Consider the following 27,918-nt stretch of genomic DNA (forward strand, 5'->3'; position numbering starts at 1 on the left):
CAAGTTGCTTAAAGCCACATCTGGATCTGAATCCAGATCCTACTGCCTTTCTAGAGGAAGGCTCTACAAAGCAGTGGTGGGAATCCCGGCAGAATCTCCTAACCTCCTCAGAATCTGCCTTGACTTCTGTCTGAATCCATGCACAGCCACCAGATGGCTAAGATAGCAAGAGGACTAAAAAATAAACAATTGGCAATTCCAGGTATTTTATAGTTTAGCTTTTAAAAGTGTATGATTTTTGGTTTATTAACAATGTTGTATAACCATCACCACTGTCTACTTCCAGAATCTTTTCATTACTCTCAAAAGAAACCCTGTACCATTAGCAGTTATTCCCCACTGCCCCTTTCACAGCTCTTGACAACCACTGAAGTACTTTCTCTCTGTATATTTGCCTATTCTGCGCACATATCATATAAATGGAATTGCTCAATACATGCATGTAACATCTTTTACTTAGCATAATATTTTCAAAGTTCATCAATGTTGCAGCATGAATCAGTACATCATTGCGTTTTATGATTGCATAATATTCCATTATATGTATACATAACATTTTTGTTTAACTATTCATCAATTGATGAACACTTGGTTTGTTTCCACTTTTGAGCTACTGTGAATAACCCTGCTCTAAATAATTGTCTGGACTATGCTTTAAATTCCCTTAGGTAAAGTAGAATTCTAGAAGAATTCTAAAGAAGAATTCTAGAAGTAGAATTGATGGGTTATGTTTAACTTATCAAGAGACTACCAGAGTGCTTTCTAAAGTGACTGTGGAGATTCCATTTTTGAAGAATCAGATCCATGAGTTTTGGAGATGTCACCCAATTGACTTTTCACCCTTTCCAACAGCTACAGATTTCACTTTCTGCTGAAGAAGCTGGAACATTGAAAGAACATAGGATTGAGAGCAGAGTAAGGGAATGAGACAGGTCTTGGCAGAGAGTTTGTTCTTATAGTTTTCTCTAGATTGATGTGAAAACAGAATGCAAGGAGCAAAGAAGGAGGCAGCCTGAGGTTGGGTATTGGAAAGAGTCATTTTGGAAGAACTGCTATACTGAGTGCGGTTGAGCAGGAAGTTGGAAGAACAGAGTTTAAGAGGCAGACAAGCGAATATCTGGTATTTGAAAAGTCTGTTATGAATGCTCATGAGGTGTCAGGTATGACTCAGGGGGTGAATTCTATGGGTTTTCTCTCGTCCACATCCAGAGGTGTGATGGTGTGAATGACAACTGGTTAAATAAGTATAACAAATTTTAATTTTTTCTTTAATTGAGAATAAAAATATTCCTTTTATTGGCAATGAGGATGGATCAAAATAAATATTTATAAAGCACCCAAGAGCCTAATTTCCTCAAATATACCTTTCTTTTAGATTAAAAACTTGAGTCTACTGATTCTAGAAGGATGCCGTAATTGTTATAGATTACTTATGCTAAAAATATTTACAAATAGAGTTTTTAAAACTAGATTTTTAAAAAAATTATTAAGATTAAATTCACATAACAAAACCAAACTGTTTAAAGTGAACAATTCAGTGGTATTTAGTACATTCACAATGTTGTGTAACCACCAACTCCATCTAGTACCAAAACATTTCAATCACTGCAAAAGAAAATATGCCTTCTCCACTAAGCAGTTTCTTCTCATCCTCAGGAAACTACCAATCTGTATTCTATCTTGTGGACTTACTTATTCTGGATATTTCAAATAAATGGAATCATACAGTAGGCTTTTGTGTCTGGGCTTCTTTCATTTAGCTTGTTTTCGAGCATCTATCACATTGTAGCATCTATCAGTACTTCTTTTTATGGCTGAATAATATTCTTTATGTCTATATACCACAATTTGTTCATCCATTCACCCACTGATGGACATTTGTGCTGTTTCCACCCTTTTGACTATTGTGAATCAGTGCTGCTATGAACATATGTGCCTATACATGTATTTGTTTGAGAACCTGTTTTCAGTTCTTTCAGGTTACAACTAGAAGTGAATTGCTGGGTTGTATAGTAATTCTATGTTTAACTTTTAGAAGAGCTACTAAACTGTTTTCCACATCAGCTGAACCATTTTACATTCCTGCCAGCAGTATACGAGGCCTCCAATTTATCCATATCTTTGTCAATACTTTTCTTTTCTTTCCTTTTCTTTTCCTTTCTTTTCTTTTCTTTTCTTTTCAATAACCATCTTTGTAGGTGTAAAGTGGTACTTCATTGTGGTTTTGATCTACACTTTTTCTGATGACTAAGGATGTTGAACATCTTTTCATGTGCTTGTTGGTTATTTGTATAACTTCTTTGGAAAAATGTTTATTCATGTTCTTTACCCATTTTTTAATTGTGTTGTTGAATTGTAAGATACACAAGGCCACACTTAGCTGTATCAGTTGGATCCTGGAAAGTTCAATTCACCCATTTTGAATGGTCACCTAGAAAAATATGATCTTAACTGTACAACTTTTGGAAGATATATTTCACTGGCTTATTTTTGATAACTCCAAGTTTACAGTCTGAACTTTAAAAAACCAACCAATCAAACATTCAGGGTTTGAACTTATGATCTATCTCATCAGGAGATAGAAATAGTGTAAAGCATGAGTATCCTTGTTTTACAATGTGAAAGAAACCTCTAGTACTTGAAATATATTAATTAAGTGAAATATATTTTTAAAAATACTTTAAAAAAAATGAAAGATGCTAAAATAATCAATAGCATTCCAGAGACTTATCTGACTTTTTTCAGTCTCAACATTTTGTGCTAAACTTACCCAGTCCGTGAAGTCATCTAGGGGCAGTGAGAATCAGGGGTAGGTCCGTGCAGTAGGCTGGTTTCTATTTCCTAACCCAAATTATTTTTTGTTCCAAAGACCAACTTCTTTTTTTTTTTTAAGGTACATTCTCAGGGATTCCTTCTTTTTTTACTACTTTTTTTTAAAAATAAATTTATTTATTTATTTTTGGCTGCATTGAGTCTTCATTGCTATGCGTGGGCTTTCTCTAGTTGCAGGCAGCGGGGGCTACTCTTTGTTGTGGTGCGTGGGCTTCTCATTGCGGTGGCTTCTGTTGTTGCAGAGCACGGGCTCTAGGCACATGTGCTTCAGCAGTTGTGGTTCGCAGGCTCTAGAGTGCAGGCTCAGTAGTTGTGGCGCACAGGCTTAGGTGCTCCACGGCATGTGGGATCTTCCCAGACCAGGGCTTGAACCCGTATCCCCTACATTGGCAGGTGGATTCTTAACCACTGCGCCACCAGAGAAGTCCCAAAGACCAACTTCTTAGACCTCTGGCTAAGATTCATGTCCTCCCTAACCCCATTCTCCTGACTGTGGATCACCTGCTGCTCAGGGATTTTCTTCTTTCTCTTCGCTTTGAAGGGGAAAAGGCAAGTTTCTATTACATACTCATTTCCAGAAAGGGTGAGATCTGTTTCCACTGTGAAATCACACATAAGGATTCTAGTTTCATAGGCCTTCCTATTGGCAAAATGTGGGAATACATTCAGCAAATGTTTATCAAGCTTCTTCTACCTTATTCCAAAGTCTATCAAGGCCCTGGGTGCAGAGAGGTGAAAAGACAGATAGGGTCACTCCTTATAGAGAGCTTATAGAGAGTGGGAGAACTAAGTACCAAGCACATATCTAAATAAACATGCTTTATAGTGCTATCGAGTTATAAGTTGGTTATAACTGCTGTTAAGCAAACAAAATTAGATATTGTGGTTGGAAGTCTCTGCCTGTGGAAGAAGCAACAGTAAATCCAGTGACCATTAAAGCTAGAGAAGTTCTCTCTAAAGTGCTGACATCTGGGCTGAGACCTCGATGGGCAAGGACACAGCCAAATGAAAACGTGAGAAATCCACATTTGAGGCCCTGAAACAGAAATAAGCTTGGTCTGCACAAAAAACCAGGAAGGAGACCAGTGGGGCTGGAGTTTGGAGGGCAGTGGGTGGAGACAGACCAGAGCAGAAGGACCCGTGTGGTGCTTTGTAGGTTGTTTTGTGAAGCTGGGTGAGGGAACTGTCCGTGTCCTTCAAGCACACATTTCCTTGGTGGTCTGTCTTCCCCCAGGGTGTTTCCACTACTACTGTCAAATATTGACAATATTACTATTGTCAAATGATTCATTCAGGGTCGATGAGTTTCCTCATCGTACTGGTTCTTCTTAAAAGGCCACATTGTTTCAGAAAAAGACAGAGATTCATTTTTAAGTGATGGATGATTCTCATACTTCTCCTAAACTCACTGATATGGGAAAGAAATGATTGGCTTCAGATTAAACTATTAATTTCTTGAGAATTAATTTACTGAAAATGCCAATTAAAAAGTTGGTTTAGTTTATGTATCTAGGCAGACCCCTGCAAAATACTTACTATATGCCAGACACTATGAGCTCTATGAATAACAACTAATTTCAACCTCCAAATCATGCTATGGGATAGGAACTATTATTATTCCCCATTTCACATATAAGAAAACCGAAGCAGAAAGAATGTATGAACACTCACCAAAGTTACACAGCTAGTACGTTGCTGAGCTGGGGTTGAAACCACGTAGTCTAACTTTAGCATCTGTGCCCTTACCTGTTACAGTCCACTGCCTTTAAAATAAGTTATAATGAACATATTATATTTAAAAGAATTGGTACGTGAGCTATCTTGTATTTCATTTGAAAGGGAGGCATTTGTAATATTGCAAAGTATTGCTTTAATCTTCTAAAGAAAATGAGAGAGCAGCGTTGTCTCCTGTCGGTATATAAAAGTACTTGCATATAGTAAAGCATCATCTCTTACAGCTGGAAATTTAGCCAAGTGTCAGTGTGTTACAAACAAATTTTATGACCTACCTAAAATTTTCTATTATGTCCATGAATATCTGAAAGGATGTTTCAATAACAAACGGAATCATGAGTGAATGAATAGTAGCTTTTTAGCAAATAAATAACATTTATATCCTTTTAAATGATTTGTTAAGACATTTATTTCAAAAATTCACTTTCTGTAACAATGAGAAAAATTCCTACCCCCAATAAATCATGGCTAGCAAAGATGCTCCTGCCTTTGCTTGTCAATGACCAGTAATTATGAAAGTAGGAACATGAGTTGTCAAACCATGGCAGCATGATTACCCCCATGGCTTGATTACCCCTCCCTCTTATGAATGTGATATGGACTCTGTATAACCACAGAGCAAAGGCTGTACCGCTGCACCAACGAATATGTGTTAAATCATGTATTGTCAAAGCCACTTTTAAAGTGAGTACAGTAAGTAATGGGGTATTAACTAGAGGCCAATAGAATGAAATCATACTGCTCTAGCTTGCCAACGACGTACCTGTGTGTCAAAAAGAAGTGTCTGTGACCAGCACGCTAGTATTGCATGCCAATAATCTGAGCAGGTGGTCAGTAGAGACTTTTGCCAGGAGCCAGATCTTTTTCCCCATGAATAGCTTGGTAAGGTCCAGGCACTCATTTCTCCCTGAATTAGAAATTATTTCACTTCAGATTGCTAGGGTACCTGTTCATAAAGCCAAGGAAGTGTTTTTAGCAGTTCTTTCACAAGCAGAGAATGACTTACTGTGTTCAGAATTTTAAAATCTGTTTTATTAGATAAACTCAAAATATCTACTTTACTGGATACATCTAAAATATCTGTTAGGTACCTTCTTTCTTCTTTACAAACAGGATAATTGAAAATGTTGTTTTGGTGGAATCTTCTCAGAAGACCACAAAATCACCGTTTAATTTAGCCCTACTTCATTTCACATTTGCTTATTTTACTGTTGTTTCCCAGAACTGTATTTTTTTTTACAATTAGAACATCTGAATTTTAATTACATTACCATCAAGAAGCTCATTAAAGTCACTTAATTGGCAACATTTCAAAAAAAAACCTTAGCTGGGTTTAATATATTTTAAAGAGTTACTGTCAAAGTATAATTTCACCATTACAAACAGCTTGGCAACAACATTTGCATAAAGATCTGTCAGTTTCTGAAAAATGCTTAAATGTTGGGAAAATCAGATTCGTTAAGTTGCCTTTACTGAAACAGTCTAGAAATGGAGAACCTGTCACATACATTCATCTTTGTAACCCCTGCAGTACCCAGAATACTTCCATGCACAGTATAGGTTCTCAAAAAATGTTTCTTGAAGGAAATAAATCATACATTTTATACTTTGGAGAAGATTTTTTAAAAATTTAAACCTCAATCAAAATTCCCTCATTTGTATTAAATTTAACAAGATACCCATTTTTTTGCTGTTTTTTTCTCATTCACTCTGACAAATATTTGATGATCATTTAGAATTTTGAAACCTTTAAAAATAGCTCTAAGGCCAGCATTGCAGGGTTGACATTTGAGGTTATTTTGAAATGGCATCATTTCTTATGGTTTTCCTCTTACACCTACTAGAATCTCACCCCCAGAGTACTGATGTCATTTGAACTTGCATTGTAGTTACTCACATTCATATCTCATCTTCACAAGCCTTAAGCTCTGCCCACAGATATGCATCCTGTTTAACATACATGTCATCTGTGGGGGAGGGTCACCTATAGTACCTGAGTCAGTGGCTTGCAATTGCATTTGTTGAATGAATGCATGAAAATCCCTAGTTTGCGATATGTGAAGGATGATTCTACCCTGCAGCATGAATTAGGATGTTGGGACAACCTCCTCCCCAAATTACATATGAAAGAATAAAATGTGGCAAATGATAGTTATTATTATAATTCACTTCCTACAAATGGAAAAGGTAAGACATTTAATCATCCCTTTTAATTTCGTATTTTCTACTAAAATCTTTGTACTTTATGTACCTCTTATTTTCCAAGCCAAAAGAAAAATCTAGTAAAGCTGTACAAAATGTGAATGTTAAAAAAAAATTAAAAAACAACCCTGCCACTCTAGTTGCTGCCTTACCCTGCACTATGTCCTCAAAGCCTTGTCAGGTATACAGACAGCCTCAATAAATGGTTGTTGAATGGATGAATAAGTACGTAAACACACACTGATGGTCCTGAGGCGCGCCTGAGGGGTCAGGGGAGGCTGCCTCAACGGTGATGTAGAAAACCCGAGTCTTCCATGTAGACAGAGTCGTTCAATCATTCACTGGTTGGCGAGCTTCTACCATATGCTATGTTCCAAGATATGGTCTGTGAAGATTCCTCTAGGATAGCACCATCGAATAGCACTTTCTGTGATGATGAAAATGTTCTACATAGAATATCTACAATGTTATTTTACAGACCATGGAGAATCCCTGGAGGTTTCTACTTGAGAAAATGACGCAGTTAGATCTGTCTTGTAGAAGTTGCCTCTGTGGCAGTGGGAGCCAAGGCCTGAGGCTGGAAACCACTTCTTGCACATTGATATTAAACACCAGGTTTGCATATTCCACAAAGGCAGAAGATAAGCTGGGGTAACAAGACTTCCTTATTATACAAATAATAATTACAAAATTGCCCTGCTGTCTCCCTTAACAGAGTGTTAGAAAAGGGCTGTTGGCTCGTCTCCCCTTCCTAGCTGGAGAGAGCGAATGGGGAGAAAACCGTGCAGAAATCTCTTGGGCTTGCTTCACAGGCTGCTCCATGTGGAACAGAAAAGGAGAGTAGTAGCTTCCCTCTGACCCTGAGGGCATCAGCCGTTGTATGGATGTGCAGGGGAGGGGCTGTGGCCAGTCCTGAATCTGTGAGGGTATTGCCCGGACTCCCTGACCTCCTCCAAGTACCCTTCCTGACAGGTGAGGTGGGTGGGACTCTGTGGCCTGAATGGGAGCATGATTTCAGAAAGTCATAGGAGAAAGAGTGCTGGACTGAGAAAGGTCTGAAAACTCTAGAAGAGTCTGTGGTGTATGACCTTTGAGGTCCCTGCCTGCTGTAAGTTTCCATGCCTGGACTGGCTCTTCTAGTTATACAGCATGACGGAAGGTGTGAGGGTCTTCTACCTGACACTGGGAAGAATCAAACCAAGGATGGGGAAAAATCATCCAGGGCCATTGAATGCTGGGAACCACGTCAATGGAAAGTCCTCTCGGCAGCGGCTTCATGATACTTTCAGCATTCATTTAAGACATCTTCTGGTGACTTGTTGTGGATCTTTTTAATTCCGTGGCCATCACAGAGATGGCGTACTGCCTGTGTTTCTAATTGATGGGGATAGTTGTTGACAGAGCATTGCCTTTGGGATTGCTGGCATTATGGCTCTTTTTTTTTTTTTCTTTTCCAAAATAAACCCTGTAACATAGAACTAAAACCCCAGAATAAGCTCCAGATGTAACATTTTCCTTCTCCAGCTGTTGAAGTCCATTTTATCTGATTTTTTGTTTTATTTAGTTTGGTGTGGCTTAGCAATCAGAAAACAGTTAACCATTACTCATTCTAAAAAGGGATCCAAAATAGGAACATTTCCAAATTTGAAGCATTTCTTAAAAGGAGCCTGGATCCAAAATTCTGACTTTATCTTTATCAAATGCTTTTGGCAATGTTGAAGAAATCTTCTGGGAGAAATTTAATAAACATTTCTTGGAGGGACAGCACAGAGTGCAAACGTCAGGGTGCCTCTACAAAATGCATTGCCAACCTGATTTCTGAACAATGCTTTTGCACACTCTGAGCTGTGTGTTCCAGCATTTGGAGTTCTAATTACAAAAATCCAAAACTGCTTCTAGATTCTTCTCTTTCATGACCACCCTAATATTATTCAAGCACTTGCCTAACGTAAGCATTTCTTTCTCTGATAGAAACGGGAACCTGAAATTAATGCACACTGAGAAAATCATAGCATTTTAACTTCTGACTTTATTCTTTTTCCCCTCAAACGAACAGGTGATAAAACACTGTCTGTGTCCAAAGCAAAAGGTACGGCCTCCTTTTCTCTTCTTTCACAGAGTGCCAGAAAATGTAAACAATATTTAAGTTGAACTTCTGAGTCCTCTGAATTTTCTGTCAGCCTTCAGAACAACATTCGTTTGTTTGTTTACACCAACATTTAACAGCATAAAGAGTAAAACAAGCAAACAGTCTGAGGCATTTATAGGAAGTGTTCAGATTGTGATACAGTCTTGTATCTGCATCGTTTTTACTCTGACAAAGAAAAACATTGCTTTAGGAAGTGGGTCATGTGGGTGTATAAGTGCTTCGTGGACAGGCCGGATATGCCATGGTTCTGGTCTGAGTACCACTGAAACACAAAGGGAAGAAACCTGTTTTATTCCTGCAGACACACAATGCATCCAGTTTTGGCTTTTTGTCCTCTCAGGACCTGATAATTTTTCTAATATTATGGCTGGAATTCTACCTCAGAACACTTGCATAAACAAAATAGGTTACAGGTAAACATTTAGAACAGGAAGATTTAAAGCCTTTTTATTAACCTTCACTACTGTTTCATATTTTTCAAACTTCTATTTTGAGATCTCAGTGGCTGAACTTCCACGGCGGCCAGCATCCTGGGTTCCAGAGCTGGGGCGTTAGGTCCCTTACTTTGCTTCTCTGGAGCTTGGTTTCCTCATTTGAAAAATGAGGGGGTTGGATTTGATTTTCTCTAAGGCTCTTTCTAGCTCAAAAATTCCATGAATCTAATTCCTATCTGTTGCAGAAAATTCACAATACGTGTAACTGTAAACACCCTCCATAGGAGATGGTATTACAAATTGAAACTTTATTGCTGGAGGGTGGCCGGTAAGATTATTGCTTTCACGGAATAAGGTGGCTAGTGGTTATTGATGTAATGCTATGTACTTATGAGTTGGATTTACTTTGGGAGTCACAATTTCCAAAATGGGTGAATGGGGTTAAAAAAAGATCAGAAAAATCTCACCTCACCCTCTTTAAATTATTTTAAGAAACCAAATTTCCAGAAGATGGGGATTTCCTTTTCTAGGTGCTCGGGCAACATAAGCAAGTGAGGGAGAATTTATGTTCCCTGAAGAGGGGGAACAATAGCCACCAGGGACTGTGTCCCTTGCTTTGGCTTTTGCCTTATTTTCCTCTCTGTTTCCATTTCCCATTCTTCATGCAACTGGATTTCACAGCTAGCTCATTTATTCATTTACTCAGTAAACGTATGACCTTCTGTGATGGGCCGACCACACGCCAGGCACTGAGAACACAGAGCTGGAAGGATTCTCTAACTCTGTGGAACCACCTGATTTCAGGGAGCCTCTGAGGTCTCATAACATTCTGCGATTGCTTCTTACTGAATAAACAGAATCTTCTAGCTTCTTTGAGCCTCTCAGATTTTACAGGGACTCTAAACACATAGCTACACTTAATACGTAGGACCACAGAACTATTGGATGTTTGAGCTAGAAGATCCTCTAAGCTTGTGGATGCCTTTATTTTATATATGACTCAACTGGGATCAACAGAGGTGACATGGTTTGACTAGTGTCCTTCAGGGAGTTCATGAAAAATCCAAGTCATTTGCTAATGTTCTGTCTACTCTACCTTAACAGCCTCCTTGTCAGGCTTTAGTGTTAAAAAAAAAAAAAAAGAAGGGTCCTCCTTTTAGCTTAGGGGTCTAAGGCCATGAACATGAGTGAAACAAAATTATGTACCATTGCCTGGAAATCCACTTGTGCATTAACCAGAGCTTTAGCAATCTGTGCTGAGTTTTGAAAGTGCACATTATCTGCAACAAAGAGAGAGAGTTAAAGTGCTGTTAAATACCAGAAAGCACAGAGTGACAATGTACCGCCTGGAAATGAACACCAACAATTATCTAGTCATGCAGTTGACATTGTCAGCAGTGAGTAATCACACTCGCTTATGGAAATGTCCCTGACTCTTAGGTATTGACCCTGAGCACAGGCATAGGAGGATGCTTAATGTTTCTTAAACAAAGTGATGCTGGCTCAGTATTTTTATGTGTAAGAGTCTTGCTTAAACCTCACCATCTGCTGTTCCGTGGATGAGAAGATAGTCTACATTTCTGAAATATTCTGCTCTTGCCATCACAGTTGAATTCTGGAAAAGGGGAAAAATTAACATTTTAGTTGCTGCAAGTTCTAATAGAAAACTAGCTAAATCATTGTGCAATGGACTTAGCACCAATACTGAAATTATGTATTGCTTTGGTTGATAAATATTTAAGAGTCAGAGCAACACATTTTCATCATCATTTGCATTACTTCCATCTGATTCTTAGTTTGAAAAACTGAAAGTTTATGTGTCATATGTTACATATGAGTGAGACCTTAGGCATAAATGATGCCCGCTCAAGCTGTGTAGGAGTAGGGGCTGGGGAGGGGGATGAAGAAAAGGGAAGTTAGGGAAGGAGGATGGGGAAAGAAAAAATAGAATCCAAAAGGAGTCAATTCCTTTTCAATGAGGTGTTTTGCAGCTGACAAAAGATCATCATACTTGCTTTGGGGACCCAGCAAAACTGTAAACTCTGAATGACTGCTTTCCAATTATTTAGCACATTTGAAATCAATTAATGACCTAAATCAAACAGAAAATGCTTACTTTATAATGCTCGAGATTATCATCCTTTGTTGGGAGGCCCATGAATCGCTCTGTGTAGATAGATGCTGTAAAACATATGAGTATATGAGTGTGTTGTTTGCATGTGATACGTGTCATTTCATTAACCAACCAGAACCCCCCACCCCCGAGTTTGATAACTGCTCATCAATCTCCCAGGTGGAGCTGCCGAGGAAGGTTCTTGCTGCCCTTTACTGTGACGTTCCACCCAAGTCATTTGCTCTGCAAGTTGCCTCAGTAGGGCTGGAGAAGCAATGCAGGAGAAGACTGTGGAAACAGGAGCAGCTAACGATAGAAAGGGCTGCTCTTAAACTTTTTCACTTCTACCCAAAGTTCTTCAGTGGGGGGAATGTTGAGCTAGGAATGACCTCATTATATTTTAAAAGAAATCACAAATGCAGCCACCTCTAGTACCTTTATTGGTGTCTTAATTAATTTGGGATGGAACTTTGTCCCCCAAGTCCTCCCCCAAAACACACACACACACACACACACACACACACACACACACACACACGTTTTTCTCTGAATGGAGATTCCCTACAAGTCACAATTGTCTCATTTCCACCACAACACAGGGAAGAGGATCTGGTGAAAGCTAATTTTCGTGCATTTATTAGAATTATTTCCAAACAATCGTCCTGCCTTGATGTTCATCATAAAAATAGGCACACACGGAAGGTGTACTTCTTGAACAAATTTTTGTTTCTTTGATTTCTAGAGCAACGTAACAGGCAGCTGCAAACGGTGGCATGGCGGTGATTTGCTTGGTCACGTCCTGACTTGCCCTAAGATGTGCTTAAAAGCTAGTTCAGCTGCACCTGTGTGTGTCTGTGAAAACAGGGTTAACTCTGATTTTAAAGATTTGGTTCATCGGGGGCACACGGTTTCTGGAAGAGAATAACTTACGTTGGGTTTTGGAAGAGTCCTTCCTCGTCTTAAAATTGCTGCGATTATTGCAACATGATTATAATGAATCATATAAACAACCTCATTTATAGATTATATTTTTCCCAGTGATGCTGGGGTGAATTTTACTGCATAATTTGTTTTCCTAGCAACCTTAAATATAGAGTAATTATGTGTTAAATGTTTTCGCAGCAACATTTATGCAATGTTTCCATACCGTAATATTCCCAGCTGGAGACTGGAGCCACTGCTATTCCACATTTGAAAAGACCACTTCCTGAAGCAAGGGCCAGCGATGAAACATACCCTCCGTAGGACTATAGAGACATTGGTACAAGTCAGTCCCAGATTGACTCTCATAAACTCTCTAAGATATTTGTATAGCAATACTACTCACAATAAGTGCTGATGGGAGCTGGGGAATATGGATAGGGTAGATTAAATGTCTATCTTGCACCCTTGGTAGAAAACTCCACCAGACATGACAACAATTTCAGTTTAGTCAATTACAAATACTTGGTGTGCTGATCCAAACATGGTGTGGGCAGTTTAAGGGATACTATAATTGCAATTTTTCTGCAAAATTCTCTTTTTTCCCCTCTATGTTTTTCCAACCAGGACCTTGCTATGGCAAAAACAGGATTTTTACTTTAAAAAAATACACAAAAAAGAAGATCATTCCCCAAAAGTAAAAGCAAGATACTTCCCACAACGTGCAAAAAACTCCTGTGAGGCAGCACTTATATCTGTATATTTACTCATTTATTTTCATAACAGAACAGCAAGGGAAGGACACAAGAACCTTTGAGTAGTTTAAGACACGGCCAGAGTCTGTGTATAAGGTAGTGTTACGTATTCTGTTTTGAGGATTTCTGGCATAGCAGCGCAAAGGAGGAAAAGCCACTGGTGTCTTAAAAAATCTTACATGCCCCCCTCCCCAACTTAATGGAAAAATAAAGTAATACAAAAGGGGATACAAATTGCAGAGTCTGGAGTAGGTTTAGCACTCATCAATTTTCTTCCCCAGGGAATTGGTAGGTGATTCAGAAATGTGACCCTCATAACAGAAGGAGATGTGTGCCTGTGTCACTTGAAAATTTGAACCTTTTCCTAAAAATGAAGAAATGAACAGAGTGTCACAGTAAAGCTCATCTCTCCCTGGAAGGCAAATTTTGTCTGTATTAACCTGCTGGGAGAGAGATGCTTCCTCTAGGAGCATGGTCTATGTTCTGGGACATAGACCCTCCTCCCCCCTCCCCCCTCCCCGCCACCCCAAATGTGTGCGCTAGATTAGGAAGTGACTCTCAGGGCTTATTCTTGCCCCAACACAGGAACATCCTTACAAATCAAAAGAGGACAGTGTGACTCTCTAACTAAGGGTGTGCCTTGCTTTTAGGACTTTATTGCCACAAACTTCTGGGAATCATTTGCCCTCCGGTCTGGAGAGATCCTATCATCCTTTGCTACAGAAAAGTCAGTCTTGAGAGAGGGTGAAAGAGAGAGTGGGAGTGAGAGCCCTACAGAGCAAGGGAGAGACAGGAGACAGACGTGGTGAAATCAGGCAGCAGGTCAGTGGCCTGGGTCTAGTCTTAATCCGTGAAATACATGGCCTGAGGGAATAAACTAAACCATCTTGCTGAATTCAATTGTTAGAGAAAGAATGCTAACTAACTAGTTTACATTCTTATGTTTCCAACTCTGGGGAATCTTATTGAGGACCCTTGGCTACAAAACACAGACTAAAAGTGGCAGCTCCAATTATACCGTGGCCTCCTTTCATTATACTTGGAGGAGAACTAAAATGTGTTTTAATAGAGGAAAAATATATTTTAAAATAGAAGGAACATGTGGGTTTAAAAATCATTTTGATAAGTGAAAATTCTCTATCAGGATCAAACTTTCACTTAAAACATAAGAATAATCTGTTTTGATCAGCAGGTTAGCAACAACTATTACTGAAACAAAAGATTTCTTCTTCCTTCTTAATTTTTGGTTTAAATGAAAGTAGAGTAAGCCTGAGTCCTTTAGAAATATGATTACTGTTTATGGTTTTATTGGAAAAGTGTGATCACTGCAAATTATAATACTGGGTTCTGCTTCTCCCCTCCTATGCCCCAGAAGAGAAAATAGCATGGAGTGACATTTGAAATTAAAGGATTTGCATATAGTAAAAAGGGTTTTGAACATTTCTGTCCAAAATCTTAGGAATTATAAAAATATTAACTTGTATCTATTCAGTGATTAGATAATAGGGCAGTATGTAAATAAAATTGTCATGCTTTCAACATGAATACAAATTGCCTCTAGGAATTTGTAAAAGCAAATGAGTGTAGCAGCAGCACAATAAAAGAAGGTGTACTTGAAATTCTCAGGCAGCTTAGAAAAGCTGTTTCTATTGTAGAAAAAAAGAGAAAAAAAACCACCCGAGCTGACTTTTTTCTGCTCTCCCATGGGTGGGGCTCCAAGGCAGAGTGGGTGGCTGCAGAAAGAAAAGAACCCACGGAGCAGATTGGCCATGAGAATTCTAGAATTTTGTCCTTTGCACTTAGATGCCTTGCCATTTTGTTTAAATGAAGGATATCTTTAAAAACATTCTTAGAAGGGCACAGAATTTTGAGGGATTTATGGAATAGTACTCTGATGGGAGCTATAATGCAGATTGGAACATTTCACCTACAGACAATAATAATAACTAGCTAATGTTTGTATGGACAAGGTCATTGCAACAGTCTTTGTGGTCCCACAGGCTCTGTGTCCTTTCTCTCCCCCCTCCCACCTCCTCTTGCTCACTGGCTCTCTTGATGTTCTTTTTTTTTTTTTTTTTTTTGCGGTACGCGGGCCTCTCACTGTTGTGGCCTCTCCCGTTGCGGAGCACAGGCTCCGGACGCGCAGGCCCAGCGGCCATGGCTCACGGACCCAGCCGCTCCGCGGCATGTGGGATCCTCCCGGACCGGGGCACAAACCCGTGTCCCCTGCATCGGCAGGCGGACTCTCAACCACTGCGCCACCAGGGAAGCCCTCTTGTTCTTTGAACTCTCCAAGCGTGATCTAGCCCCAGGACTTCTGCAAGTGCTGCCACCCTCTGCCTGGAATTCTCTATCCCCAGAAATTGGCATGGCTCACTCCCTCCCATTTGAAGTCTTAACTCAAAAAAAAAAAAAAAAAAAGTCTCACCTGTCCTTCTAATCTAAAATTGCACCAATCCTGTATGTATGATGCTCCTTGCTCCGTTCTTGCTTGGTTTTGCTTTTCTCCATCGCACTGATCATTGTTTAACATCCTGTATATGTTACTTATTTATCTTGCTTATTGCCTTTCTCCCCAACCATTCCCAACTCGATAAAGGTAGAGATTTTTGTCTGTCTGGTTAATGAATGTCTCCCTAGCACTGACAATACAATCTGAAACACAGTGGGAATAGAATAAATATTTGTTTAATATATGACTTTCCTATTAACTCATCTAACTCTCACACTGACTTGATGAGGGAATTATTGTTGCATTTCGTGATGAGGAAACTGAGGCTCAGAATAAATTTAGAGTAAGCGGTGGAGTTGAGACTCAACTGCAGGATGCCTGACGACAAGCCACTTCCTCTATATCCCTACATTAGGGCAACCTCTTTGGGAAGTTTTAAGTTCAGAGTCTAACATAGTTTCATTAGAGGTGCATTTGTCCTACTTTTACATCGTTGATCACACATAGCAATTCAAATTGCTTATAATTAGTCACTGGAAGAGAAGGGAGCTAAGATTAAATCACGAACTAATGCTTATTCAACACCACCTGGCTAGGTCTATATTAGCAAAGCAAAGCCCATAAATGAGGTTGTTATTCTAATAATTTAGGCAAAACCCCTGCTGCTCTTCAATTGTCAGAATAATTGCTTCAATTTTTCTTCATATAAATTAGGGTTGTTCAACCTCAGCACTATTGACTTTTTGGGTTGGATAATTCTTTTTTGTTGGGTGCTGTCCTGTGCATTGTGGGATATTTAACAGCATCTCTGGCCTCTACCCACTAGACGCTAGTAGCACTCCCCTAGTTCTGACAACCAACGACATCTCCAGACATTGCCAAATGTCCCCTAAGGGGCAAAATTGCCCAGGTCAGAACGGCTGTCATAACAGACACTTCCTAGGCATAATGCTGTGTGCATAGTGGATGTCTAAGAGGAAGCTAAAAAACAGGCTACTGGACTTTAATTTGGTGCCAGAAAAATGAAAGTGTAAGATAAAAGGATAAAAATGCCTTCTCTCCCCTTCTTAATCTGGATAATGGAGGGAAAGGTAAGATTTGCAACTTATTGACCAATTGACCAAAGAAAAAAATTGCGTGGCTAGCTTTAGAGTATTTCTCAGACCACTAAGGTAGCTGATACTTCGTAGAAACAGGTACTTATGGAACACAGTGATAGCTAAACAAACCCACATGGTCATTCTCAACGTCTTTCTCTTTCCCTTCTCCAATTTCCCATAGGTCTCTGCTTATTATACTATAAAAGAGCACTCAGAGCTATGACCTATTCCTGTCCCCTTCTTCACTGCCTAAATTCAGGCCGTTGGTATTTGTTGCCCGTATTACCGTTCTCTTAGCCCTTTGGACCACTCTCTCCCCCAACATCAGGCTGCTCTTCATTCTGCAGCCAAGAGTATCTTTCTAAGGCTCCAATTCCACTTCCTACTGACTTCAAGACCACTACTAAAAGAGGCACCCATGGAATCAAATACTTTTGGGTAATACTGTATTAAACAAAATTTAACAGGATTCTTTAATATAGGGGCTATATACACTATTATATAGACTTCAGAGTTTACCAAACTATTAGACCAGAGAACATTTCCCCCAAATTTCCTGATACTAACATGACACCTTTGGGGGAACATTGACTTACAGGATTAAATTCATTTTAAACAGCATCATAGATATGTGAGATGGACACTATTGCGCTAAATATTTGAGAAACAAAGTTGAAGAAAGACGAAGTCCATTCCTTGATTCTTGTGAGATCAAACAATGCACAAACAAGATAAAGCATGGCAGTTCCTATAAAAGTAGTATAAAGAGCTACTGGAGCACAAAAATTCATATCTGAGTTGGGTCTTAAAGAACAAGTAGGAATTTTGTGTTTTGGAGAGAGGAAGACATGGGGAATGGGAGAAGAGGATGGGCATTGCAGGTGTAGGGAAAAGGACTGATCAACACATGGGGAAAAGGAAGCACAGACATAGAACAAATTATTCATAAAGAGTGAGGAGGGCTTCCCTGGTGGCACAGTGGTTGAGAGTCCGCCTGCCGATGCAGGGGACACGGGTTCGTGCCCCGGTCCGGGATGATCCCACATGCCGCGGAGCGGCTGGGCCCGTGAGCCATGGCCGCTGAGCCTGTGCTCCGGAGCCTGTGCTCCGCAGCGGGAGAGGCCACAACAGTGAGGGGCCCACGTACCGCAAAAAAAAAAACAAAAAAAAAAAAACAAAAGGAGTGGGGAGAAGTGGAGGGAGAGAGATTGGAAAAGTAGGATGCAACCAGATTGCCAAGGGCCTTGCATGCAAGGAAATGTGTTTGGGCACTAGGCTGAGGTCAACATGTAGCCCTAGAAAATATGTAAGCAAAAAGGCAACATGGCAAGAATTGTGTTTTGGAACAATAACTTCATTAGCAACATTGGAGTTTGTGAGACCAAAGCAAGGAGGCTAGTTAAGAAGTAACTGGAATAGTCAGACCTGTACCACCCAATCTATGGTCCATGTAAGTGGACCCTGAGACTCCACACTGGAGTACTGGTCGGGGGGGTTGCCTAGAAACTGTTTTAACACGTTCTCCAGGTGATGCTTATGCAAGCTAAAGTTTGAGGAGCTCTGATTCAGATTACATATAAAGAAACTTGAACTAAAGCAATGTCAGTGGGGATGATGAGAATAGACTCAAATGTTTGAAGGCAGAATTGATAGAATTTACTAATCAACAGAGTATTGGAGTCAGGGAGCAGGGGAAGCTGAAAATAGCTCTGAACTTACTAATTTGGATGACTAGGTGTGTGGTGAGGTCCTTATTAAAGATGAAGACTTGTTTTAAAGTAGACTGTAATACGTTTAACTTGGGCAAGTTAAGCTTGAGGCCTCTGTAAGACATTTGGGAAATATGATCAGTAGCCATTTGAAATGTGGAGCTCAGAAGAGAGAGGAGGGGGCTGGTGGCAGGCATCTGGCAGTCATCATCATCTTTGAAACCACATGGGTTTCCCCAAGGAAGTGAAGAACAAGAATGAAGACCAGACCCAGAAAAACACTGACATTTAAGGAATGGAGTGTAATGATCACAGAAACATAGAAAAATAAGAAGAGAAACATGTTACAGAGCCATGGATAAAGCTCACTCTCCTTCATGTGATGAGTGGATTTCTTAAATCATCCCACACACATGGTTCTCTACCAAACCACTTATACCTAGAATGTTCTAGAAGTGAAGTTAAAAGGTGGCTTTCAGTTATTTCAAAGACTGAAGTAAAAGCAAAGTGAAACTCTAAGAGAAATGTTAATATTATATGTAAGTGTTCAGTTCGAAATGTGAATCTTTCAAGGATTTACTTTAGGAAATTTCATAAAAATGGATGGTAAGAAAGGTCTTATCTGAAATATTTCACTATAAAAATATTTCATTTATTTCCACCCATTTGAATTCCATTCTGTTTAGATACTTAACATTTGATAGTTTTAAGAAGGACCAAATGGCTTGAAGTAACAACTTTCCACAAATTCATAACAGCTCTTCATCTGGTCACTGAGCTGAGAGATGAGTGGAATCCTGCAGATTCCCTTCAATATTGGGTTTCATTCCCTCCATCTTGTGCAGGCCGCGCTCCGAGAAAACAGCCAAGAAAAACAACCCAAGCACAAATGGCTGCAAATTGACTTGCAAATGTACAAACTCAGACCAAAAAGTGAAACAGGAAATCTTCTTTGAAGGGTAATTATCATAATTTATAATGGGCAAATCTAAACTCTTTCCCATATTTCTCTAAACTTTCCGGTGACTTCATTGCCCATGACTGATAAATGTTGCCACTTCCTTTTAATGTGTGTTTAAAAAACCTGTGTAGCTCTTCAAACGTGGGAAGTTATCTCCATGATCTATAACTAGTAATAAATAATTATTTCTCTCCAGTTAGCACAAATTAACGTTAGGTCTGGTAAAAGAATTTGATTGCAAGAAAAAAAAAAGAATCAAAACAGCCAAGATATATAATTTCAAACTTTATCTTAGCTTTTCATGAAAATGAAATGATGACATATAAAAGAAAAGGAATATATTAACCCTAAAATAACAAAGGAAATTAAAGTTCTGATGAATATGGTTCAGTTCAGTATACTCTAATACCAGAAATTAAGTGAAAATGTGTCAATTACGAGTTAATTTGCTATACAGGGAAGAAACTAAATGATTGAAAAAAAGGAACAAATGCTTAAAGCCACCACTTTGAAGCCCAGATTATCCAAATTGACTGTTTCCATTGACAGATTAAATTATGTTGCAACATTAACATTTCATGAGAAACCTTATAAGCGAACACTTTAGAAAATGATGAACCAAATAACAGGCATAAAACATACAAAACAACTCACCCAGCCCCATATGGCTATTCTTTTTTCATCAATGAAACCCATTTCTATGAATTTTCTAAAGGAAAAGAAACAAATTTTTAGAATTTTAAGTGTGTACACATGACATTTACTTCATTACACAAGCATATTTAATCCAAAGATTTAATAGAAATGCTACATTTTCTTTGTTTAAACACTTGCATAATCAGGCTGCATTTACAAATAGTTAAAAGAACATTATCATGCTTACTGCAAGGGGTAAAAGGATCCTTTAGACTCTATGGTACATCTATTGAGTAATACTTTCAGGGCTGTAAGGCCTCCTACCCTAACTGTGCTGGTGAGTTACTTCGGACTCAGGTTAAGAGACAGGCTCATACTCAGCAAATGAGAATAGACTGAAAGGGGAAAATGTTTTTTAATGCAGTGAACAAACAAATGGTTAACTCAGGTTCTAACACTATAGCCACATGTTTTTGAATTTACTATTAAATGCACTTAAGATATTTTAAAGAAAAAAAAAGAGAGACTGGCTCATAGTAACACCAGAAGTAATAGCACCATGACTAGGACCAAATTTCCAAATCTCCAGCTTTTGGAAAAAAGGGTTTCATTATTGCTGTTTTAAAATGTATTAATTCTTATGATTTTGTTTGCTTAGATGTTAATGTAAAAGAATTTCAACCTAAAATGGGACTGAAGAATATAAATGAAAAATTGCACACATGTGCCCTCAGGAGTGAGAGACTGATTTCCATATATGCCTGATTTCCATAAAACTGGTCATATTGAAATTTTCTTAAACGATAGAGAGTTATTCAAGGGTTGCCTCATATCAACCTTGGGAAGTTTTGCTTATGGTTTCCAGAGGTGTGAACAAGAAATGACCCAAGTTGGGTTGGTTTCTCAAAATATGCTGAATTGAGCTTTGTTTGTAGGATGGGATTGGTTTTGTCTGCCCAGGGAGTAGTCAAAGCTGGTCTCTGTTTGTTTCGATTTTAGTAGACTCTCACTGAACTCTCCCCTCTTTCATTCCCTCCCTATAAATACAGCCTTCCCCAAACCCTCAATGGATGGGCCCATAGCTTGCTACAGTTTGTGAGTCCAGAATTTCAATTCCTCTGCTATTCCTGAATAAACTCATTTTTTTGACAATTTTGAGCTTGCCTTGTTTTAACCTTTTATTTAGGTTGACATGCATTATAATCACTGTCTCATTTTTGGTCACATCCATCCATGGAAACACATCCGTCCCTCTCCCATTTCACACTTAGGTACCCTCAGTTCATCATGGTTTGGACAATTGTATGCATCTTTCAGGATATGAACATTATTCATTCAATTTCCCTCACAGAAATTGAGGGAAATCCATTTAAGAATGAGTTTGAAAATAAATCTATCCTTAGGAGCAAGGAACCATGCTGAAAGGCAACCTTCAAAAAAGTCCTGGGAAGCCCTCAGAAATCTAACTACGTCATTGGTACAAAAAGAGAGTGTTTTAGGCTAATTTATTCCATGCTTCCTTGATGGCTGGTGTTCTAGAGCAATTGTGATTTATTTGGGGAGCGTTTTAATAAAAACTCAAGAAACTCTTAGAGAAGCAGAAGCAGTGGAAGAAAAAAGCAAAGTGGATGAGCCATTATAGAGGCCTGGATGGGACAGTGAAGGAAAAGAGGGGAAGAGCCAAAAATGACACTCATGACCCCAGAAAAATGCTATTTTTTTGGTTGCCTTAAGTGACGTTAATGCCCTTTCTCATTCTTCTCTGGAACTAGGACCGAGCGATTTGCATTAGTTAAATAATGGAATTTCTTAAAGGGATTTCACAGCAACCATTTTGCTCGTTGCATGGATTGAAAATGCATGTTTCTGATGCATAGAGGAGTTGGGCAGATGCCCGGCACAAACAGATGGGAAGAAGCCCCGTCAGTCACAGCTTACTCGACACTGATTCTGAGGGACACTGAGGGGTCTACAGGGGAGAAACGCAGTAGCAAACGGAAAGTTGCTACCTGTGTTGACGCTTGGTCACGGTAAAGTAGAGACAACGGGCAGCAAATTGCGGCATTTCGGCAATTCTCCCACAAACTTCAAAAGCCAAGTGAAAGAAAAGAAGGTTCACTTTCTTTGTCAAAAAAATGATCTTGCTGCTAGTGCTTGAAGCCAGTTCTGAGCCATAAAATCAATCGTGATTTTATGATCTCCCAGAAGCTAGCAATCATATTGCCTTGCATTTGGGGTAAAAGCAAATAACAGGTGATACATGGGAACAGGAAATTCTTAACAACTCCCTTCCTAGGTTTATTCCGAAAGGATGACATTTGCAGGAAATGATAGTGCAATAGTTAACATGGAAATGAAACATTAACACTTACTGTGGAAGGACTAGGTTAAAGGTTAGCTAGATAATCTGAGACCAACAAGCCTCTATAAAATTTACCTCCAAATTCTGAAGAGCTTCCAGGAGGGTTATCAGAGATACTGTTGACAATGTGGTTAAATCAACAAAATGTTAATAGCAAGTGAAAAAACATTTTTTCTAATTTTGGAGGCTGGGCTGGACTTTACAACTTTCTTCTCATAAAAATACCCTAAATCTAAGGTCAGTTCGAAACCTTAGTAATCAATTACTATTATTCTATTTTGGAAATGTTCTTATTGATACCATGTATAACAGTATGATATATTTTTTTTCTCATATAATCCTTCTTTACTGCTAACCCTGAAGTTATATAAAATTTCAAAATTGTGGGAATGTCAAAAATGCCAAACCTACCCCAAATGAGCATATTTGATCCTATAACTACTGAAATTTTAAGGGTCTCACATATGAACCACTTGCAGAGGAGCCTGAAGAAAGCAGGTCTCAGTTTTCCTTAAGCTTTGACCTCACAAGCGTATCCTTTGGGGCTTTCTCTTATGTATAGTCAAAATTTGTGCGGTTGTAGGGCCTCTCTTTTTTTCCTGCTTTGCTTTGCTTGACTCTGTTTCTTGACCCTGACTAGTATTTACTGTTGTTTCCAAATATGTACTTATGATATTTTTTGGTATATAAAAAATTTAGCCAGATTGCATTTCATAAGAGATTCCAGGGAAAAATTTCACTCTTTGAGGGGAGGTAATTTGAGGACTACCATAGAGGAATTGCAATCCCAATTCCTCAAGTCAGACGTTCAGTGTCTGATTACTAAAACACTTCTCAGGAAGATATGTGATTGAATTATTTCTAGAATTATCACTATAAGTCTATTCTTTTAGCTTTTGTTTTCTCAGAGCATAGGGTTTCAAGGCTTCCCTTTCCCTTTTGCAGGATAATGGTTTCAAGCAAAGCCAAGGCCAGTCCCAACTGACATCTCCACTGCTGTATATGTGCTTTGCCATACAGCTGCCCCTGTTCACTAAGGTGAATACAAAAATTTCCATCTAATAACCATGTTCCCTTGAGTGCATGTGGTTTATTCACTCTTCAAAAACTGTAAGTGCACTGAATGTTGAGATTGTAAATTGCACAATTTTATACAGAGTATTGTAATAGCATATACTAATATTTCATCTGTTCTTGAATGGCTGAGTCAATGAGCGAACATATGCCTGATCTATAGTAGGAAGACATTCTTCAGGTTCCATCCTAAAAATGGCTCAGAGAAGGTAAACGTAGCCAATTACCGCCTCTGGTCCATCTTCCTTTCAATTCTAAATGCCAAACACATTTATATTATTGTGAAAATCAATAGAATTTGTGGCTTCGTGTCCTATATGTTGGACACGAGAAATAACAATTTTTGTTACGGTCTATACATGGGTTTCATATTTAAATTTTCATTTCATCCAAGGAAAAACATTAAGAAGCTATCAGTTCTATCTGTTCTGTTTCTTAAGGTATTCCTCTTAAATTTGAATGCTGCATTTTTGGTGGTAAATAAATGCACAAAAATATAATGATGTATGATGTTAATGATGATTGTTTTTTAACCAGTGCCAAAACAAACCACTTTTTAGCTCTACCAACTTTGGAAAGTTGAATTACAAAACATAATTTACATCTCTGTCTTTTGATGTTGTCCCAGGATTACATGTCCTTGGTGTTTATTGCATGGTTTAAATACAAATAAATGTGACCCAACCCACAATGCCAAAAACAATACCGTAAAGAATTAAGTCTATAATGCTGACAATTGTGTTAATATTCTTAAGGCGTACCACAGTCTTTACATGAACGATTGAATCTCAGAGTTTTTCTTTGAACTATCTTTTCTATGACTCTCTATCAGGCTGAAGACTCCCTCAAAAATGTTAAAATGGTGGAAAGGCCAAAAATCTGGATCAGTAAGAAAGACGGAGCCTCCTAGAAGTTAGGTGTGAATGATGCCTACAGATTGTATAGTGTTATTTAATAATTTATTTATCAATTTTTCAGATTTAACTCAAATCGACTTTGTTTTTCATTGAATGTTCTAGGTGTAAGTGTGTGTATATTACTGTTCACAGAATGAAAGAAAAATTTGAAAGCATATGGGTTATGATTACTTTTCTATTTAAAAAAAATAATTACTTGTGAGTCAAAATTCTTCTGCTTTGATTAGAGACAAAAAAATACAGAAAATTGTTGTCTGGGCCTGGCTCCTAGTTGTTAAATATAATCTGTGTTGTGTGTGCTGCATTGAAATCAATAACTGCTAATGATATTAAGATGATAAAAGAAACATACTAATTAATTTTCTAAATTGCTCTTTGCTGTGAAACAGTGTTTGACCTTTAGACATCACTCATGCACATATATCCATGACTAAGAGTACAGTCAGCCTCTGTTAGCTTTTACATTTACAAACTAGTATTCCCCAACTTCACCTACTCACATCATAATAACAGAAACCCAACAACTATACAGAAATATCCAGAAGAATTCTGCACAGTGTTTCCAAATTAGGAACAATTTTGGTGACTCTATTCTTTTTGTTTCAGGAAGAGATGATTGAGCCATAAATTGTGGTTGAGAATGTAGTTGGGAAGAAGAATTCAGATTATAAATGTCTTTCCCCTACATGTTTTGGTAGATTCTGTTATGTAAGAGAAATTTTTTGTCGAATGAAAATAGGAAAACACATTCTTGCTAAAATAGCTAGTTTAATTACAAAAGAATGCTAATATCTATAAGTATATAGTGCTGATGAAATCTTGAGCCATTTCTAAATTTATGAGGTAGAATCCACAAGGCTTGAGCAAATTCAGATGTCTGGTTTCCTACAGACCATCCCTAGAGTTACACAAAGTTTTCTGCTAATTGTGAGCCATGGTAATGAAAGTCTGTTAGAATGACTGAAACGTGGAAAGAGAGTATTTATCATCTTTCACCATAAATCATTTTTCTTCTCTCTTCCGTGAATAATTTTTTCTTATATTGGGTAAAAATATCACTTTAAGGTTAATGATAGCTTTAGATGAAGTTAGGAAAATGGACAAAAAATATTTAAGACATTAAGGATGGGGAAACCCGAGAATGACTGCATGACTTTTGCTGACATCAGTTTCTGTTTGAATGAGAAGGCGCTCACCTGACAGCTGTGATCTGGTCCTCAACTTCATAAACACCCAGCTTTCGATATACTGCATACAGAAGTTTGTCACCTTGGAAAGCTGTTCCTCGACCATCCACCAAGGCAATGACTATCCCTTCCTTACTTGCAAGATAAGATATCCAACTAATAGAGAATACAGACCTTACACTCTGACTGCAGGGACCACCATACCTACAGAAAAAAAGAAAAAGATAGAATCTCTGATTCCTTTGTGAAACTCAACTTCCCATCATGGCCAAGAATTGCCTTTAGTATTTCCCAGTACATTTGTATGATAAAATTTCAATAACAGTGGCATTAGAACTGGCTCAAAATCAAGAGAGGACCAGGCTTTTCCCAGAGGTTTGCTACAAGGAAGTTGTTTTGGGACACAGCCTCTCCTATTCCCCAAAACGGATACATCTAGGGTTGGCATTTCAAGGAATATGTGTGGGTTTTTCGTCATTTCTGCCACCTGCCACTTGCTAAAAGCAGGCATAAGATATACTAAAAAAAATGCATGGTGTTTTAAGCAAATTGTGTGTAGGTCAGCACTGATTTTGGGTGTGATTCCACAAAATGTATTCCATTCCCTTATTTCATTTCTAACTCAATTACATAAGATGTTAAGATGATTTACAATATTTTTTGGCTGCAATTTCTCTATCTCAAAGGTATTCTGACACATTAGGCAATTTGCCATACAAAGGAAATTCAAAACAGTAAATGCAAGCAAGTCCATCTAAAAATCTCAAAACTTTCTCAGGCTATTTTAAATAGCCATATTTTATTTACTCTGATTAGTTGGGGAATATATAAAAACAGCATCAATAGGAACTGTTACAGAGGAGAATGGTTCATTCTATCTCACAAATGTGTATTTAATCCAACATATTTTCAGTAAATAGTTTTTAAACCAAAGAAAATATTACATACACTTGAATTAGCAAGGGATACTTCTTTGATCTGTCAAACTGAGGAGGAAGAATCATCTTGTACCATAAAGCTTGAAAAACAAAAACAGAGAAAAATCTTCATTCCACTATACTCATAGCATTATTTATTTTCTTTGATAACAATATATAACATAAAATCAATTTATAACTAGTAAATTGTTAAGAACAAAGACTATGTTTTACTTGATTTTTATTACATATTTTTGTCCAATTTACAAATTGCTAGAAATGTTGAACTATTATTTTTCTAGAAGCACACATTTTAAAATGAGATAAACTCTTTTTAAAAGTATCAGTGTTGAAATGGAGCTATAGAAAAGTATAAGATCAACCTATTCACAAACATATGAAAGATATTTCATAAAAATTTAATGTGACAGTAAGATTTTTAAAATTAAGATCCTGTAATATTGTAGAGATTGGATTATAATATTTACCCTACAATTTTGTTTTAAAAAAGCAAAAGCTGATAAGTGTTCAGCTTCATATCTATTCATGAGAAATTTTTAAAAGGTCTTACTAATATCATCCACTTCAAGTTTCTTAATTTCCTCTTTAGGCAGCTGGATATTTTTCAAAGCATTTTCCAATTCCTTGTTTTCTTCCAGGATTTTAATTTCTTAAAAAAAATTAAAATGTTCATTTTTAATTAATAGAAATTCCATAGGAAAATTCTTTCTTAAAATGTCTTTGGCTTTACTATGGATGAAACTGAAACTGTATAAGGATTGCTTAAGGAGTTTCATATTGACAAGGATATTTTTAATCCAGCCTTTAAAGCAGGGATGAACTTATGAAGGACATCAGTCATTGTCTCTTAAACAGACCCTGATGGCATCAAAATACATTCTGAGCAGAATCACAGAAGTAACAATGTTTATTCAGCCACATTTTCCTGTTTCTAACTTTTCTTTTACAACATGAAGCCATGACCTGAGTAGGTGACATTTAAAAAAATATATTTTTACTGAAAAAGTGGTGGAAGCAAAATCTATATTGCTGAAACCTCAAATTTAAAATAATTAAGTATGTATTATAGTTACAAAGTTTGTTTTAAAATCTTCAATGTGTAAGGTCAAATATTAATTCTGTGATTTTTTTATATCTATTTCTTTCTTAAACTTTTCCTGCTCTACTTGCTTAATATAGGATCTTCTTCCTCTTTTTTTTCTTTTTGTGATATTCTTCCTTTTTTTTTCTTTTTGTAATTGAATTACTGTGCATCCTGTTCCTTCAAATTCTTTCTTTCAAGGTAGTTATATATCTTAAAAGAACAACAGTATATACACACTATGATTTCTGTCTTTCACCTTAAAAGATCTCCTAAAAAAACTGTTGTTTATCTTTGAGCTTAGTTATGTTTCACACTTTAATTTTTGTAACTGAACAAATATATTGAACTCCTGATGCTG

The 27,918-nt window shown here is 37.8% G+C and overlaps 1 protein-coding gene across 1 annotated transcript in view; it reads right to left on the minus strand.

Moving 5' to 3' along the window:
• Positions 1–8,814: 8,814 nt before the first annotated feature.
• The window catches only part of FAP (fibroblast activation protein alpha), a gene marked incomplete at its 5' end in the record, with an annotated part of 71,230 nt that continues 52,126 nt past the window's right edge, over positions 8,815–27,918 (minus strand). The window contains 9 exons of the mRNA XM_082841621.1: positions 8,815–9,179; positions 10,558–10,631; positions 10,894–10,966; positions 11,468–11,532; positions 12,612–12,711; positions 20,017–20,071; positions 25,548–25,742; positions 26,487–26,556; positions 27,027–27,125. Coding sequence (XP_082697747.1) covers positions 9,078–9,179; positions 10,558–10,631; positions 10,894–10,966; positions 11,468–11,532; positions 12,612–12,711; positions 20,017–20,071; positions 25,548–25,742; positions 26,487–26,556; positions 27,027–27,125 — 833 coding nt within the window. The 3' untranslated portion in view covers positions 8,815–9,077. The remainder of the gene's footprint in view (positions 9,180–10,557; positions 10,632–10,893; positions 10,967–11,467; positions 11,533–12,611; positions 12,712–20,016; positions 20,072–25,547; positions 25,743–26,486; positions 26,557–27,026; positions 27,126–27,918) is intronic.

Source organism: Leucopleurus acutus (assembly GCF_964270905.1).
Source record: "Leucopleurus acutus genome assembly, chromosome: 6".
Lineage (NCBI taxonomy): Eukaryota > Metazoa > Chordata > Mammalia > Artiodactyla > Delphinidae > Leucopleurus > Leucopleurus acutus.